This window comes from Podarcis bocagei (genome assembly GCF_964188305.1).
Source record: "Podarcis bocagei genome assembly, chromosome: 6".
NCBI lineage: Eukaryota > Metazoa > Chordata > Lepidosauria > Squamata > Lacertidae > Podarcis > Podarcis bocagei.
The window spans coordinates 50932450-50951457 of record NC_138130.1 but is presented as its reverse complement, the minus strand read 5'-3'; the positions used below and the strand labels follow the sequence as shown (position 1 = coordinate 50951457).

Genomic DNA, 19008 nt, shown 5'->3' with positions numbered 1-19008 from the left:
AAATATTACGACACAGGGAACTCAGCTAGGTTGTAGGGCGGCAGTTCTTTTGCTTGAAGACTCGCTTTCCGGGTTAATTTTGATGACTTGACACACACACACTCTCTCGACTTAGACACAGCTGCTCATAATAAGATGCCATGTAAATGTGGCTTGAAATGCAACCCCTGTGTTTCAAGCTGCTAATGTGAACCTACCCTTTATCTGTTTAGGAGTTTTGTTTTTTAAAATTAGCTCTGAATCTTATTTGTCATTGATTTTAGATATGTGCCTCTGGCATCGTCAACTGACAAAAGAGCTGCCTTAAGGAGCTAATTCTGGGTATCATGAACAATCGCCAACTTATTCAATTTATTGTATTTTTACTGACAGGGAGAGGCACTTGTGAGATTTTTTTGCCTCAGCTACTGAAATAACCTGAGTACTAAGCATCTTGACCTGGACAGTGCACATATATTTACTGTTCCTTCTCAGGGACCGTACAGGTCATTGGTCCAACCCCCTGCAATAGAAATCTCAACACGTGCCCCCCCCCATCCAGTTTAATACCATACCGAACCCTGCTTAGCTTTGCAAATGTGCTACCAGTTTTATTACTGCACCGCCACACTGCTAACATTCAGCAGAAATGCTAACATGTGGCAGGATGATATGGTTTAAAAATTGATATCTCCAATACACTAAGAGCAGCTATTACTTATTGCTGTTTATTTAGAGCATTTGTACCCCACTCTTCAGTCAAAAAAACTCTCAGGTGGCTTATACACAATCAAATTAGTACCAGCCTGCAGGCCTATATAACCTGAAAGACGCGACACAAAAGCAAAATGTGATGGTGAGGAAAGAGTGGGAAGCAAACTCAGACATTTGCTCTTAACGTTAAATACTGTAGTATTTTTTTATGATGACCAACTGGCATGAAAAGAGTTCGTAGACAGGAAGAGCTTTGGCAGAGCTGCTCCTTTAGCAGCGATGCAAAGGGTCCTGCTTCTCATCTCCCCCACTGCTCCAGCCTGCTCTCTCACACTTTTGCACACCCGAAAAGCAGCAGCAAAAAACGATCGCCTTGCCCTTGCCCTGCCCACCTCTCCTGTAAACAGTCTCAACTCTTGCTGGCGGCTGGCCTTCCCTTTCAAGCAATAGGCATATTGCGCAGCCGCCACTCGAAGCTGTCGAATCACACCGGAAGTCTCGGGGCGCGTTCTAGTCCGCGCTTCCTCCCTATATCTCGAGCTCAAGCCGGCGGCGCGGAGCGCAAGATTCGTGGGTGCCGGGCTGCGTGGCTGCAATCAGCGCCTGCTTTGGACTACGCTGCCGGGCGATGCGCTTTGTCTCCCGCGGGGAGGAGGATACGGAGCCGCTGCGCCGCAGCTAAAAGCAAGCCTGAGTCAGCGCGCCCGATCCTCGGCCTGCGTTGCCGAGGGAGCCACCAGCGCCACTACTGACTCATCATCGTAGGCTCGTTTCTTGCTGCGAGCCCCGTCCGTTGGCGTCACCTCTTCCCATGAAACGTGCCCTTGTAGGATCGAGGGACATTTCACACGTTGTGAAATGGATACCCTGGTGAAGATTTTCATCTGCACCCAGCATGAAGATGCATTTTCTTATTGAGTTGCAATAGTAATGCACCCAGTCAATGGACAAACCACATTGAGCACCATGATTTGCTTTAAAGAAGTGTTTAAAAAGCAAGACAAAGTTTCAAGAGTACAGCATTCAAGCAATTGACCTGTTTATGTTGTGTTAAGTCTGGATAGCATCTGAGGGCCATTTTGTTTTTTTTTACCTGCAATCCAGGCACTCCCCCTTATATTTGTGCCCCACCCCTATCTTATATTTCTTCCTAAGTGTAGAACTTTACATTTTTCCCTATTGAAATTCAGTGTTAAGGCCATCTTGAATCAGATTCTGTCTTCTGTAGCATTAGTTACCCCTCCCGCTTTGGTGTTATCTGCAAATTTTCTGAGCATCCCCTCAAGATGTTGAGCAACAACAGACCCAGAACAGAACCCTATGGGCACTCCGCATGTCATTTTTCCAGGCTGATGAGGAACCATTAGTGACCCTCTGGTTTGGCCAGCCAGCCAGCTACAAATCCACCTAACAGTTACCTCATCCAGCCCACATCGACTTTGTCAGAAGACTTATTGAAATCAAGATACACTACATCCACAGCATTCCCCTGATCCACCAAGCTTGTAACTATCAGAACAAAGGAGATTGGTCTGGCATGACTCGTTTTTCAGACATCTATGCTGGGTCCTGGAACCATCGTATTATTGTTCATGATCTTAGGAAGCAATTGACTGAGGGGAAGCAAAAAAATTTATTTAAGGGTAGTATGCAATTTCATAAAATAAATATGACTAAAGGTGGCATTTGTTTTAGGTGAACTGGCAACTCTCACTGACTTCTTCCTGAGGCTGGACAAAAAGCCTGTTTTGCAAGTCACATTTGCCTCAGCACTATTACAACCAAGCTGCAGATTAAAACTCATTGTGAGCTTGTTATAATAAAGAACCCCCAAGTTCAGCTTTCATATGGCACTTTAACTAAAATAGGCTTCCATGTGGAAATGAATTTTGGCACAGCCTGGAGTTGCAACTACTCAGGAGTGCTTAGAGAATAGGCTTTAATTTTTTAGTTCAAAAACTGGATTTATTGTAAATGCCACATTCACAGAGAACAGATTTCTTAGTAACAAAGAAACATACAGATTTATATAACTAAGCATCTTGTCTGAGTAAATAAATGCTCCTTCACAGCTTTCATTTAGAGGTGCCTACGCTAACCTAAATAAGCAGAAAGCATAACAAAAGAGGGAAACTTAAATGAGTAACTGCTTATGCACAATTTAATGTATATAATATTTTGTATTATATACATGAACAATTTAATGCATATCCAAATGTAAAAACCAGCTCTTCTGCCGTACATAGCAATCCCCGCCCCACCCAAATCATTCATCAAGGTGAAAGAAATATTTTTTCCATAAGAAATCAGTTACGCAAAGAAAACTGTATCACTACAAATTTTTATTCAGAAGCCCATCTTTTAAAAAAAGTTTTCATTATGAACTTGTTTGGTCAATCAACTACAACACTTTCTAACAGATAAGGTAGAAATGGCATGGCTCAGAATCGTCCAGATCTTTCACGATCTCTTGACCGCCTTCTATCACGCTCCCGACCACCACCACCGCCGCCGCCACCACCACCTCCTCCACCTCCGCGACCACGATCTCTGGATCTAGAGCGACGTTCACGGGACCTTGACCTGGATCTATGCCTGGTAGAAAAAAATGAGCACAGTGAAAAACTTTCTCACATTTGTCCTTGCATCAAGACTATGTAAGCCACAACTGCTCAAATACAAACCTTTTTTAAAAAAACACAACTTGTTCAAGGTTTTTACGCAAGAGTCTGCTTTTTTGAATACTAAAACTGTGCTGCCCATACTTTTTATTAGTAACCTAGGAGAACTGAGCTTTGGTCCTGGTAAGTAACTGCCCTCTTCCAAATGGATGGAGCTGAAGGGTGTGGAGTCTTGTTTGCAGCCAAATATAGCTGCATTGGAATAGGGCAACAACAGAACACACACATTAGGCATTTATAAAAGGCAATTTTAAGAGGTTCAAAGAGTATTTCAATAGTTAGTAAATGTCTTCACCCTTTGGGAAAACAACATGTAGATAAGCAAACTGCCCTCAGTGGCCACCGTCTTGCCACTTCCTAATTCTTATTCTTTATTAGATTTCTTTTCTGCCTTTCAGCATTAGGCCCTAGGGCAGGTTACAAGTACAATATCAAACATGATTGTTACTGCCCTGCCCCCCAGCATACAGCAATTAATTGTAGGGCAAGTATAATTAAGATGGCTGTGCCAGCACAGACCTTGCTGGTTTCCATTCCTGGCTCCTACCTTCCGCCAGGCCCTGCCATCATCCAGATGAGCTACATCAGAGGCAGCAGTGCTAGACCCAACAACATTTGTCCCAATATGCTGTGTGCTTGAATCGGATTCACATCTAACAGCCTATGCATATGCTATATATCAATACTACTGTGTATTTAGCAGCTTGTGGAAGTGGTCCACATAGAGGAGGGTAACCAGATGCAAGGAAAATACAGAATTTGTGTGCTGTGATATTCAGCAACATCCTTTTCTAACATTTCAAAACTTACACAACTACATCCTAAATTCAATTATGAATTATCCTTTAGAGAGGAGCATTTTACCAAGCACATGTAGCAGGTGACAAACAGGTAGTTCCCAATTATGTACTACTACCTTGCCCCATTCAGGTTTTAAACCAGCATGTTCTGGCATAATTATATAATAGATCCGATTCCCCAAAAGTAGTATTTGTAGAGCTGTGGATACAGCTAAACTTGGGAAAAGCAGATAGAGCTTCCTCTTGCATTATGGGGAAGATGTGCAAACTCATTCCAGAGAAATCCCTGGAATTTCTTTGGGGGACTAACTTTTCGTTGACAAAACGGGTGATATCCAACGTCAGTCAAACTCTGAGCAGACCCATAGACATCAATGGCTGATTTCCAGTTGTGGAGTCACGCTTGTGCAACACTTCTGCTTGCACAAATGAGACTTGTTTTTTCCTCCCCTCCCCCATGGGACCTGCAGCAGGAAGGGAGGAACAGGACTCATGTTACATTTCCTGGTGTGACACTGGATGTTTCTCAAGTAACTTAGGTGGTATAGAAATTTAATAAACAACAACAACTTAAGGCCATTGATTTCAATGAGTCGTACTTGGATATCACTTGTGATTGCTTTTTGGTTTTAAACAGCAGTAGGTGGCGATAGAAAATTAGAGATTAAAAAGTTCACTGAGATATTTTTTTCAGAATGAAGCACTGATTTCAAATGAAACTTAAATAAATATTGAAAGATACTTTATGTATCACTTTTCTAGGCAAACCTCACAAAGCTGCTTACATAGAAATATTTAAACAATAAGCACTGATTAGAATTATGTAACAAACTGATCAACACAAGTTACAACACTGGCTCAAGATGTTCCCTAGCCCTGTGGTTGTTTGAGGAGGGAAAAGGTCACCTCAGCTAGAATTATGAGAGCTAGCATTTGTAAGCTACAGATGCATACCATATTTACAACTCAAATAAGAGAAAGCAACTTCATACCAGACTCCTGCAAATATATTTAGAAGTGTTAATGGGAGAACAGGAACACCCTAATTAAGTTGATGAATGAACTGCTTCAACCTGTGGTTAAAGTTGCATGATGTCCTGATAAATCAACATTTTCACCAGTCTGTCTTATTTTAGTCTTGAACTTACACCTTTACAACCCAATGCAATCTAAACTAGAGCTGTATTGCAAAACCAATCACCTGTGCTCAATCCTGCTCCAGCTTTGCTAACCTGCACATCAGTATTAAATAAATATATTTGTATGGCTGTAATAGATTATATATATTTCTATCAATGTTTAATTGTTTAAAAAAATTATTTCCCCCTATGTTTTTAGCTGTTCTTATTTTTATCTGTAAGCCACCATTAAGTCCCTGTCAGGGGAAAAGGTGGGGTGTAACAATAGCAATTCACAGTATCACCCATACACAGTAAGAGACACCTTACTGCAACATTTATGTACTCTGCATGGAATAGGGCACTATTGCCCATCATTATCAGCCCTAAGGTACAATTCTTATGAAAAAGCACAGTATCAGCAAGTGCACATTTATTGCTCCAACATTTAATAGCTCAGTTTGTCAGCCACTGCATTCAGTATTCAGTTTGCTAAAGTTACTTGCATTCAACTGAAATGGGATGGGAAGCAACATGAAAACCATGAATTGCTGGTACTTGCATCATAAACTGTGACAAATTTGGTAGTATTGCACCATCAAGTTCTCCCATTGTAGAAAAACACACATTTTTAAAAATAGAAGGTTTTTTTTATATAAAAGAACAAGCAGCACTTACTTCTTGCGGCGGCGGCCATACAGCTCACGTCGCAATTCTCGAGAAATGGGTTTCAAATGCATAAAGTTACAGAAACCTCCTCGTGTACACTCCCTTGAGGGGGGAAAAACAACAACGCAAGGTTTTGATGATGATTAAGCAGATGCTATTGGCTTAGATTCTAACACAGTTTCTGCTGGCGAGACCGTTCTATGAGTGGTTTTCCACTAACAGGATGCTTCTGCCAGAAGAGGGCAGCATTTCTTGCTGATCTCCTAATCCTCATGTATCCCCTTTAAAATCTGCTATGTTGAGCTGGGGAACCTTGACAGCAACCGAGAGGCATTTTTAAAAAATGCTCTTCCTGTCCTGTATTACAGCAGGAGCCTCTACTGCAGGCTTCCTCAAACTCAGCTCTCCAGATGTTTTGAGACTACAATTCCCATCATCCCTGACCACTGTTCCTGCTAGCTAGGGATCATAGGAGTTGTAGGCCAAAAACTTCTGGAGGGCAGAGGTTGAGGAAGCCTGTTCTACTGGATCCCAGGTCCCTCTGTGAATGGAGGGAATATGTCCATTCACAGAGGGCATATCAGGATTCAAAACCATGGAGCAGTGTCCTGTCACTCATGATTTTTTAACACAAAAAAGCATTTCAAAATCACCTCAAAAATGGAGACAGCAGAAAACAGTTTACTCACCCCATTTCATACTGGCGGCAGCAAGCTTCTCTGAAATCTGTCACAGGGGAGAGCTCTGCATGTATCGGCTGCCCATTAAACCAGCGGTTGTTCAGGTCAATCACTGCCTTTTCTGCATCTTCTTCACGTCGAAACTGGAAAAAAGGTTAAGTTTACAAAAATGAAGTCTCCACTTTTACATATTACTAGGAACTGACATGATTCTCAGTGCCAACATGAAAATTAGGAAAGCACAAAAGCTTCATTTACGTAGTGTTAGTGAAATAGTAAGGAAGCATGTTTCGGGGGATGGGGACACAAGCAGCATGTCAATAGCATATCAACGCATAAGGGCAGAATTCTTTCAGAACATGATATGCTTTTATTAGAATCAAGATTACTGTACAGTGGTACCTCGGGTTACATACGCTTCAGGTTACAGACTCCGCTAACCCATAAATATTACCTCGGGTTAAGAACTTTGCTTCAGGATGAGAACAGAAATCGTGCTCTGGCTGCGCGAGGCCCTATTAGCTAAAGTGGTGCTTCAGGTTAAGAACAGTTTCAGGTTAAGTACGGACCTCCAGAACGAATTAAGTACTTAATCCGAGGTACCACTGTATATCCTTAATGTGTCCCCAAAAGGTATCATTATTCTTCATATACCATTCAATTTTTGTCATGTTTACATTTTTATTGATAATCCTTTTTTAAAAAACCCTTTGTTAAATTTCTAAAAGGGGGGGGGGGGAGAACCAATATATGTTCATATGAAGTAAACTGAATGTAGTCTGTCCATTATAGAAATGTACCAGTTGCTTGTAGTAAAGTTTGATACTGTATTCAATGTTGACCTTAGTTGACTGACAATAACAATACAATTAAACAGTTTCATTGTACTGAATTCTGACAACAATAACCAAAGTATCTTGGACCCAAATGTATTGGTCAGGGAAGGGAATATGACAGCAAAAAAATCGGTTTGAGTAGCAGCATATTTATAAATAGAGGGGCACACATCTGTGTCTAGTTTTGCCTGTCCAAGGAAAGAATGAATTGGGAAATGTTTTCACCAATGTCAATTGAAAAGATTTTAATAAGCCCTGCTTATTCAAGTGGATGTGGCAGCTATCGTTCCAAGATATACTCCAGCAACACTTAAGTCATTTTTAGCAGCATTAGTTTACTATCCAACTGCACTTCAGTGGCTATTTTTATTTTGCTTTTTCTAGTTTTTTTTCTTAGATGTTCCTTAGATTTGCCTAATAGTTTCCTATGTCATAATAATAATTTTAGTTAACTACATTCTCCTTGTTGGAAAATCCTCGACAGAATTACACAATTTAAAAACCACTTGTAAGCCACTTTGGAAGCATTTGTATCCAGAAAGGCAGGACATAAATTAATATTTATGCAATACACATAGCCTAACTATTCAAGACTGCTAGTTACTTTTCAAATATACAAAGCAAGACATTTAAAGATTTTGATCAGCAGTTGTGGACTTTTTATATCTTACCTTTACATATACATTTCCAACCAGATGATCTCCAAGATTATCACAGACATTCATCTCTTCTACTTCGCCATATTTTTCTTCCATCTCTGTAAAGACCTCCTAAATGAAGAAAAAATGAGTGTTAATTTGATCTAAACTAGATGGATTAGCAAGCCTATACATCACCAACTTGTCATTTAATCTGTTTTTCTTGGCTACATAGGGTTTGGCAATGGCTCTATCCTTATTCCCCCCACAGGGCCATCTACCACTAGATGTCTTGTTGGGAAGGATTTCAGAAGAAAGCAGGAAGTTGCAGACCGGAGAGCCTGTTTGACCTAACTGCTCTCTTTCCCATCTACCACCAACTGCCCTGTAGGGGAAATCGTGACAATTTTATATGCTGATATGTTTATATATTGATATTGTTTATGATGGCTTCAAAGACTGCATCTTGATGTTACTTGTAAGCCACTTTGGAAGCATTTGTATCCAGAAAGGCAGGACATAAATAGCTTTTAACAAATAAGAATTCAAAATTAAACACATCTGAAACTAAAATAACTCAAGACTGAATAATAAAATGGGCAATATCCTGTGTCGTTAACACTCAGAGCAGATTCAATGAATTAAAATTAAGTAATTTAAGCCCATTTATTTCAATGGGCCTACCCTGACTTTGTTCAGGGGTGAGGAACTCTGCTGCTGCCACTGCAGCCTCCCAAGGTAAGGTGCATGTTCACCTTTGGCCAGTCTCCCCTGGGCCATTAAGGCTGGGGGCATCCTCTGCCCAGGCCCCTGTGGGGCAATGTGAGGAGGCAACTCTCTTTGGGGTGGGGTGGGTGGGGCAGCTCAGAGAACAGGGACAGGAGCTGAAGCCGCCTGGACGACTCCCAAAGAAAAGAGAGAGGAGACTGAGTAAACACTCCAGAAGGGAGGGTGTTCGAAAAAGGGTGAGAGGCTGCTGGCTCTGCAGGCAAGGGGTGACATAACTGGGCTCCTGAGCCCCACAGGGGTGCCACAAAAAGAAGGAAGTTGCTCAAGGGACCCATGGACTCAAAAAGGTTGAAAACATCTGGTTTAAGTACTTTCCCAATTCTTCCTTTGCAACCACAGCTTGAACTTTTTGATGCCTGATGTCAAACAATCTTGGTGTGTGGTTTGTCCAAAGTGGTCTGGTGGGGCCCACAGGCTTGAGAAATGCCCTCAGGGACACTAGCTGGATATCACTTGTTACGTGTTTCCATAATCTATTGTTTGTTACAGGGAATTATTACTTAAGCCAGATACACTTAGATGAATCAAAGGAACAAAGAATTTCAAATACTCCCCTCTTGCTGAAGAAGAGTATCTGGCATAATTTTGTTTGTCTTTTGTTCTAAGATAAACTTCAAAGCTTATAATGTTAACTGTGCTTGATGTTCTCATTTATATAAAATTTTCAAAGCATTACTTAGTGTAACATACCTCAAAGAATTCATCATAATGTTCCTGCATTTCAACATCGCTCACAGCACCTGCAAATACCAAGCCAAATTAATTAGAATCTAATCTCAAACAAGGCAAAGGACTCTGAGCACATTAAAAATATTTTATGTAAGTAGAAAAGTAAGTAGAAGCCGTCTACTGGAGTAAAAAATACGTAATATGTAGCTAACCATTAGGAGTAGACCATAAACAGTTCTGCCAAGCCCCTAAAGAAAAAACAATCACAACAATCTCTTAATAGTTTTAATCAATAACCTGATAGATAACACACTTCCATGGAGAATGGTTTAAATCTAAGGAAACTGATCTGATATAGAATGCAACCGCCCCCAGCTCCAACTATCTTAATTTTAGTGCACCAGATTTTCATTAACAGCCTTTGAAGAATGTACTAGGATTCAAATAAGGGGAGAAATAAAATATTGTATAAGGGAATTTAATTTAAAAAAATATTCTAAAAGCAAACAGTGGAATCCAACAGGTGTTGCTCTACTGACAGCAGGCATCTCTGAACAGAACAGGGAAGAAGGAAATTTTCAGCAAATCCTTCTTTCTCAAGCAGGCTTCCCTCCCTCCAAATGTGCTTGAGGGTTCCCCAATCCTCTGGTGCAGGGCTTTTGGGGGGGGGTAGGGATTTTAGTGGGTAAAAGGAACTACTAAAAATGTCCCCCACTTCTGTTGCTGAATACCTTACGACAGCAGAGCAGCATCCCTTGGAGTCTGGCCACGTACACTATAATTAGTTTGCTAATTAAAACTGTTCACAATTCATATGCTTTACTGAACGCAATATTAACATGTTTCTGCTTCCTTCAAATTAGCAAAACTAGGCTTACTGACGGGGGAAAGGAACCCAATTTTGCTCCAAAAGCAATTTTTCAGAATACTTAAAGTAAGTCATGCGATATTATTTCCATGCCCTTAAGTAAGCATTTGCAGGCATCTAGACCACCTGTTCATAAACAGGGGAGGTTTTAAATAAATAAATATGAATTTCAAACCAGTATGTATGGCAAAAACTGATGGATATAGCATTTTAGCATACATTAAGCACAATTTAAAGTTTTATATGTATAGCTATCTGACCCTGAGTGGTCTGTAGTTCTAGAAAGCACCTTACCCTCTCATATATAAATCTAAAATACATAAGGATGGGAAAATTCTATGGTATTTTCATAATTCAGTTTCCCACCACCTTTAATGAATAGAAAAAGTAGCTGAGATCCACTCTTGGATCTATTTTCTATTAAACTATGACCACACTTACAACTCTACATTTTACAACTCTACAGTTTAAAGGGACACTATTGAATTAGGAACTAAATGTTGATTGACAGATGTCGAATCCCATTTAAAATACACTATGAGCTTGATAAAAATGGATTAAACTGTCCCAAACAAAAATATCAAGATAGCTTAATAGCTAACTGTTTTCTCAGTTGTCAGCAGAAATAGAAATAGTCATTAACAAGATTTTTAAAAATCTACTTTGGTTTTTCAACACATATCAACTGTTGCCATATGTGATTTTTTAAAACTTGATAAAACCGTTTCCCTGTAAGACATAACACTAAAACAAACCAAATTAAGCGATGGTGTTTTACTAAGGTTGAACAAGTACACCACCAGAATTCGACTACTAGACACAACTGATAATACTATATGACATATATGGAGAGCAGAATAGTTAAACAATGTAAATATTTGCTAGGTAACTATAACAAACCATGCAATTCCTAAAACAGCAAAAGGCTGTTGATTTCTCAAGCAGCATTACTCAACTGAGACCAAATTTTAAACATTACATTTGAACTATCATTTTAAAGAGACTTGCTGCTATGTTTGTTCAGCCAGTAAATTCCGGACAAATAAAAAGAGCTCCACAGCAAACCATGCAGCTACAGCATGAATTACTTATACCAGATTGGTGGAAATTTTAGCACATGCCCAGATACGAACGTAACACTGAATATCATTTAGCAGTGCTAGTAGAAATAGTGTTGTAAATACCAGACTGTGCTTAACGATAAGTCATTTAATTATTGCATTGTTTAACTGCTTCAAGAGCAAATCACAGATTAGCTCAATTATTTACCCATTTAAATCACTTACTTCTACTGATGTACAGTAGACAAATATTTTCACAGTTTATAACTACACAAGTGTTAAGAATTAGTTCAAGACAATCTCCACACTTTCCCATAAATGAGTATCAGTTCATAATTTCAGATTTTAAAGCAAGGAAGGAATTTTAACCGTACCTATGCAGAGAGATCAAATTAAAGTGATTTTAACATCTGTAAACAGATGGATAAGTGCTTGAGTTAAGTTAATAAGCTGTTGACCTAGCCTTTGGATAACAGTAATATGTGACATTAAATATAATCAAGGACACATTAAAATGATGGAGGCCAATGGCAAGGATGGAGTAGAGAGCGCCATTGCTCAAGAAAACTTTAAAATGTGTCCCTTTAAAAAATGCATAAAATAGGCAGGTAGCCAAAGTTTCAGAGGAAACAAGTTTTTTTGGGGAGGTGGGGTGGGCATGGGATATGTGAAGGACCAAAAATTTCAGGCACATTTAATAAAATGTGATCAGTTTGCTCCATTAAACTAAAAATGGTAGACCAGCTTCAGTTGACACTGAGCTCTGACAATCAAGCCCAGGGAACCAGTGAAGGAACTTGTATGAACTTACAGCGCAAACCGTCAGCAGACTGGGAAGAGTTTTGAGGGTTACGGTAAATGTTCAAGAGGGCAATGGTCTGAAATACAAAACGCAACAACTTTATATTATGGAAAATAAGTTTTAACAAGAAACTGGTTTCCTTGTGGTGATCACTTTTAGTTGAGTCTCAGTGCTGAAAGAGAGAATGTTATTTTCTCCCGAGGGAAATATGCGCCATTTGACTTGTGACCCTTCTGAACCACCCTGGTATTGAGGGGAAAAAATAGAGATCTCACAACACTTATTATTGCATTTATTTAAAATGCATCTAATGGCATTTTATTATCATAAATCTTGAACCTGAAGCAATAAATAGCCTTAACATATGGAAAGGTTGAAAATTGTCAGGAACTAGATCCCACTGTAACACACAATAATAAGGCTGTTATGAAATCTCTATTGCCTAAGAATGTTAAGGTGAACCAAAAATCCCCAAGTATCACTTACCGTATATGGCAAAAAAGCCTATGTTTTCAGATTTTAAAATATCAAGTCATTTGATAAATGCCTAAGGTGTACTATAAATAATGAACATGTCCTAATGCTCATGTCCTTATATGGGAAGTTTTGAAGCAAAAAAACCAATCATTTTTAACCTTTTTTTTTTGCACATAACATAGGCATTTGACAAATGCTTGATCATTATGTAAGAGTTCCGTCACTTGTCCTGTTTGCAACAGCTTTATGTCAGCAGCTCAGAAGCCAACATGATTTTCTCATATTTAGGAATGGGCTCTTTAACACCATTCTTAAAAAAAATTTCTCCAACTGTGGGACTTACAGTGTGAGCCGTCAGCCGTCTGTGCACTGTTTTGGGGATTACGATAGATGTTTTGAATCAAGATGGTCTGCGGGGAAAAAAAATAAAAAGGGGAATTCTACTGGCTGCTGTGCATATAATAGACAATTGCAAAGAGACAACTTTTTTTGCGAACAGCTTAATATAAAATTATATTCAAATGGTACACTATTTTCTTTTTTATTTGCACCATGTTTTGAAATATCACTCAGTCATATTATGTAAACAAGTTTTAATTTCACCAAGAAGTTGTGCTATTGGCTTATCAAGGGAGGCATCCTCAACCCAGCTCCCAGAAGGAGAATTGTATACTATTTTAGTAACTTATTAGCATGGGCCTAAATTTAGTCTAATTTTAATCCTATCAAATATGGAGGGCCGTAAAAAATGCTACATGGTGCCCCCAGTATGCAGTGCCTTTCTAACAAAAGGCCACTGCCACAAGGAACAGAATTCTTCACTTTCTCTAAACAAGCATTTCCTTGGTGGAACTTCTGTTTAAATAATATGAGTTTCTAACTGTTCAGTTTGCAGATCTTTAAAGAAAGAATATCCTTTCAGCCTTTGTGCTTTCTACTTGAAGGATTTGCCCAGGCAGACTTGAAACCTTACATTTGTATCGTTCTTCTTAAAATCAAGTTGTCTGAAAAAACAAACCATGTTTAAGTTAGTAATCTAATATCTCAGAGTTTTAATGTCCATATTAGTGTAAGTAGCTCAGTGTTACTTAATTAAAATGTTAGTTTTCATGAGCTTTCATTCAAATTTAATATAACCAACTGTATTTAAAGAAAACATTGTTTTCAGAGCATTTTTGTTTTTATAAAACCAGCCAGTGTTAACCTCTGGTCCCTAGCCACGGTAGAGACAAAATACATCTACATTTGTTGACTGTTTTTAGCCTATTTCGAATTGAGAGTACTTGCAACTTTCTCTCACCTACAACACTATTTTAGTGCAAGCTGGGCAGGAACCAGCATGGTAGTCTTTTAAACCACATTGAATTACTAAACAATTTCAGTAGTAGCAGTAGGAACACAATATATATTCACTGTTTGTTCAGTACCTAACACATCATGACATTAATTTATTAAGCCAAATTATTTGGTTTAAGTAAGCAGGAAAGAAGACTCTTAAATTTAAGTCACAGATCAGATTAGCTGACCTAACTGCAAAATAGTATTTGAATGCACATATATAAATGGGGTGTGCATAATGGAGGGACAAAGATCAAAATTCTATTGAAAAAGCAAGATACAGAAATTGTCCCTCCAAATCTAGAAGATGCAAGTTAAAATCTTCCAAACAAATCCTGGATTCCCAATAACGATATCTTAACTGTTCTCTCAGTCATTACGACAGATGTAAATACCCCTGACTGAAAGTGAAATTCAACACTGTGCAAGGGCACAACAGGGTCCCTGCTCCCTCTTCTTCCCCATAACCCCAGCTTCACTCCAGGTCCCCTCACCAACACTCTGGAGCAGATTATGGGGGCACAACGAGGGCTGCACAGAAGGCAGGATGCTAAAATCATGTTGTTAAGTTGATTCCACTCACAGAAGCTATTGGAATTCACCCTAAACTACAATCCACAAAAGTTTGCCACATTTAATCATCTGCTTTGGCATTCTTATTACAAAGTTCAAATAAATGCAGATACCACAGCTCAGTTCAACTCCTGATTTACTACAATTAAATATTCAGGAGAGGACATGCAAATTCTTGGCATCAGTGGAGCATCAAACTATGATGTTATATTGGTGGATCACAACAATATTATGGCATATATACTAGGTGGATCGAAGTATAAGACAAGCTATTGTTCCAAACTATTCCAGTCTGCTCTTCTAATCTCATAAAAGTCTTACTATGTTCAACAGCATTTATTCCCAAGTAAGTTTGCATAGGAGTTTAGCTTTAAGAGTTGCCCAGGCAGTCAGTCTGTGAACACATTCTCCCTTACTGCCTCTTTCTACTTAACTTCATGCTTAAGTATTGAAGTTGGTGAAGTTATTTGTTTTGTATTTTGACTATGTCAGTCTTAACTATTTGAAAGTAGATGAGCAGGCTAAGATATAAGGGAGCTTGGATATTTTTAAAAATAAGAGTTCAAAAATAAATTAAACAAAATTGTAGCAACCAAACTGAATGTGATCATCCCAACCAGCTTTAATCTGTACAGGCTAACCCAGTGGTTACAAAGACCACATGAAAGTGTCTTAGGGTCTTGGTGGACCACTTAACGTTTTCTCTGCCCACTGTAGCAATTATAACGCACTGTGCTAGATGCTGTATGATTTTTCATTGTCTTTTTACAGGCACACCATGGACCACCTGAATGAAGCTTGTGGATCACTGATGGTTTGTGAACAACAGTTTGGGAACCCTTATGCTAGCCTATATTCTCAAACTACTTTAAAGGTTTTAAAACTGATTATGTTGCTCTTATACTGTTACACAGCCCCCACGCATTTTATAGGGACTGCTCTGAATTCCACACATGCCATACTTGGAAATATATAGTAGAGAAGACATCTGCAAATGCCATTATCTCTTAGAATGTAAGGATATGTGCATTTTTGCTATTTCACAGAATCGCTTTGTCAGGGCATTTTGGTTAAATTTGAAAACATGCACACTTACACCAGGGGCAATCAACATGGTGTCCTCCAAGTTGTGAGACTTCAACTCCCATTACTCCTGCTATGGAAGTATTGGCCAGTGCTCAGGGACTATGACAGTTGCACTACAACACATGGAGTACACCATTTTGGCTATCCCTGGTTTACAAGAGAGAATTTGGCCCATTTTTTAAATAAAAAAACAGCTATATAGTTGCTAAATATTACCCAGGAGGTTACCACTGGCTGACATCTAATATTGGAAAAATTATGGAAAAAAATTCTGCAACCATTAAAGTTTTAAAAAAATATTTCAAAGGGCTAGTAAAAGAAATGAATAGCAACTCAAGGACAAATCAACAAATATATACATGATACTTTTATAGTTTCTCAGATTTAACAATCACAGATTGGAGCTCTGAAAGTCATGGCTGTATTGGATGTAAGACTTCTACCAAAAAAATATACACCAACCTGGCTAAATGTTGGTTTATTGTGCAACCGAGAACACCGGTCTCCATGACGGCATGCTCCGATTTTGAAGTAAAAAGAACAGTTGACTCTGAAACCAAAAGACACAAAAATGGTATCAATTGAAACAATTTCTATACAAACTAGTTATGGATTTATAGCTAAGCTTATTAATCAAAAGAATACACTCTGGCCAAGCAAAAGCACTTGAATTGTGAAGCAGGGCCAGCCAAGGCATGGCCAGTGGAGTCCTGTGGTCTAGGAAGAGGTGTTCTCCGTTCCTGTGCTAGTTCATATCTATTTTAGCAATGATTCAACTACAATTGATATTGGCTGTTTTAAAGTACAGTATCACCTTCTCTAAAACTGAGAATGGTGAAAACTAAGGGGGTCTGATGGCAGATGTGCATCCTTGTCAATTACTAGAGTTCACCATTGTCTTCACTCAGTAGCTCTCCAGGGTTTCTGACAGGAGTCTTTTCCCAGCCCAATCTGGACATGCTAGGCTAGGGATTGAATCTGGGACCGTCCATAAAACAAGCAGATGCTCTGCCTCAACCTATGGCACTTTCTCCTCTCTCCATTTGTCCACTACTAGGGCATGTTGGATAGTAGATGGGGTGGGAACATTCATATCATAGGTGTGAAATGCAGATATCAGCTGCTTTATTTCCACACCATAGAAAAGTTGAAAAAAGCAGTTTTGGCAGGCATGTGACAACACTTGTAAACAAATGAGTCTTCTGCACCGTTGTCTGCAAGTTGGAGACATTCAGTTGCTCAGTGCTGCACTAACTTGGGTAGCATAGTAGTAAGCTGCCCCCAGAAATGGCTTTCAATGAGAGTAAAATAGAACATGCTGCATGGTCTGGTTTTTACTGTTTCTGCCCAGTTAGGAAATTCAAGTTTACTGCTTCCTCCCAGTATCAGTGCATGGACATGAAGTTTAGTAGTGAGCAAAGGAGTTTCTTCAGCTTAGATAGATTGAGACCTGCTTCCCTCCTCTTCCTGTGAACAGAAAAGTGGAGTGGAAGGCAGATGTACCCAGCTCAAAGGGCCACAACCCTCCTCCTCTAAAATATTATGTACAGTTTTCTACCTCATGTACCTTTTAATATATATAGAGAGAGAGATTGATTGATTTGAGTGTGATCATGAAAGCCAGCTTGAACACTTCTACTGAGGCTGTAGTTGCACTAACAGAACAAACTCTGCGCCCCTTCAAAACTCCTTAGGCGTGATGAGAAAGCGTTACGTCCCGGAGACACACAAGGGGATTTCCCCCACGAGATCTTCAGCGGCGATCCTGCTGCCAGGCCGACCATTTTAGCAGCGCCGGCCCTTCCCCCTTCCCCTCATGAGGAAAACCAAGAGGAGAGGAGAGGAGGGAAAAAAACGGATCTGGGGATTCCTCGCAGTCGTGAGCCCGCCATCAGCTCTTTTCCGGAAGGGCGCGCACGCCCCCTGGGCTGTTGGCGGGCGGGCAGGCGCGCGAGCGCGCTCCCTCCCTCGGCTCGTGAGGGAAGGAAGTAGCGCGCCCGCTAAGGTCCAATAGGGAGCGCCTCTCCGGCTTGCACGAGGCAGACACTTTGCAGCAGAAGCAACGGAACAAAGGCTGAAGGAGGTTTCGCGCGCTCGAGGCTTCTACGGCCAAGAACCGCGCACGCGCACGAGAGAGCGAGGAAAAAAAGGGCTCCTCGTGGGGAACCATTGTTAGGAATGGCCCCCGCCAGGGCGCTGACACAGGCCCCGCCACCCCCCTCACCCACCCCGCAAGCGTAGGCCGGACCCCGCCCTTGGAGAGAGAGGGCAGGCCAGGGGGAGGAAGAACCCACTCACTTGTCTTTCTCGGTACCGAAGATGGAGGCCAGATACTCCGCCATCTCCTACAAGCTGCCCTGCCCGGCCGCCCGCCGGACACCTCGGCACCCCGCTTAAGACGTCACAACCCCGCGCCGGAAACGGCCTCGCCGCCCGCCACCCGCTGCAACGATCAAGAGCCGGCGACCAATCAGCGCGTAAGGAAGGGGCTGCGGGGAAAGGCTTCGCGCACGCGCCTGGTGCAGCTGTCTCCGCCATGCGCCAGCGCGGGGTGACTTGGCTTCTCCCCCTCCTCCCCCCATGGTTCTTCTTCCATCGCCATTCGGGATACGCCCACCCCGGAGATTTATCCATAGGGGCAGTTGCTCCTAGCTGCCGTGTCTCCGTTTGTCACTCACTCTTCCATACTTGGTTCCATTATTAAATAAAAGTTTATTTGGGAAGGAATCAGATCAGACTCCGGTCCTTGCTGCAGCAACAACTGTACCCCGTTCCAAGAAAATGTCTGTATTTGCATTTAAAGCCGGGCAGGAAAAAGCCCTAGAATGTGTTGTGTGAAGGTGCCGATAGAGATACTTTAAAATTTCGTTAGCCTGAACTGCATTTTGAGGTCCGCAGTGCGGTGGGGGGCGGCGGATTATTTTTTTGTGTGGACACAGGCTGGTGAATAAGCTAATAGCATGCGGTTCTGCATGATCTACTAGAAACGGAGGGTAATCTGCCTTCAGTTGTCATCCTTCCAGCAGCTCTGTAAGGTAAATCATCTTAGCTATCCTTACGAGATATGTGGGAAGATGGTCCCGGAGAATTTAAAAAAGTTGCAGGAGGGGTTTTATACAGACAGTGAACAAAAACTGAAATCTTTCTTTACTTAACCATTGTGCCAGAGAGTGGGGTTCAGTAAAACAATTGAAAGCCGATTTGCACAACACTTATCCTGCCAATCTGCC

General features: G+C 40.7%; 1 protein-coding gene across 4 annotated transcripts; it reads right to left on the bottom strand.

Moving 5' to 3' along the window:
• Window positions 1–3015: 3015 nt before the first annotated feature.
• U2AF1 (U2 small nuclear RNA auxiliary factor 1) lies at window positions 3016–18235 on the bottom strand. 4 transcript variants are annotated; one of them, XM_081197235.1, is made up of 9 exons: window positions 18077–18235; window positions 16241–16328; window positions 13755–13785; window positions 13125–13191; window positions 9595–9644; window positions 8149–8247; window positions 6651–6784; window positions 5971–6063; window positions 3016–3288 (listed from the first exon to the last, which is right to left on the bottom strand). In XM_081197235.1, exons 2-9 carry the CDS (start codon window positions 16285–16287, stop codon window positions 3135–3137), a joined length of 675 nt encoding a protein of 224 aa, XP_081053361.1. In that variant the 5' UTR covers window positions 16288–16328; window positions 18077–18235; the 3' UTR covers window positions 3016–3134. The 4 variants fall into 4 exon arrangements, with proteins under 4 accessions (XP_081053361.1, XP_081053360.1, XP_081053359.1 ...); XM_081197234.1 differs by lacking the exon at window positions 13755–13785; XM_081197233.1 differs by lacking the exons at window positions 13125–13191; window positions 13755–13785 and adding an exon at window positions 12314–12380.
• Between the last annotated feature and the right edge of the window lie 773 nt (window positions 18236–19008).

Bases quoted from the DNA above. Each gene is read 5' to 3' on its own strand.
- U2AF1 (XM_081197234.1), bottom strand. From the start codon at position 18,120: ATGGCGGAGTATCTGGCCTCCATCTTCGGTACCGAGAAAGACAA. The intron at 13,192-16,240 runs GTTGGTGTATAT...TTTTCCCCGCAG, and splicing joins ATAAACCAACATTTAGCCAG to ACCATCTTGATTCAAAACAT. The intron at 8,248-9,594 runs GTATGTTACACT...TTCTTCATTTAG, and splicing joins ATTATGATGAATTCTTTGAG to GAGGTCTTTACAGAGATGGA.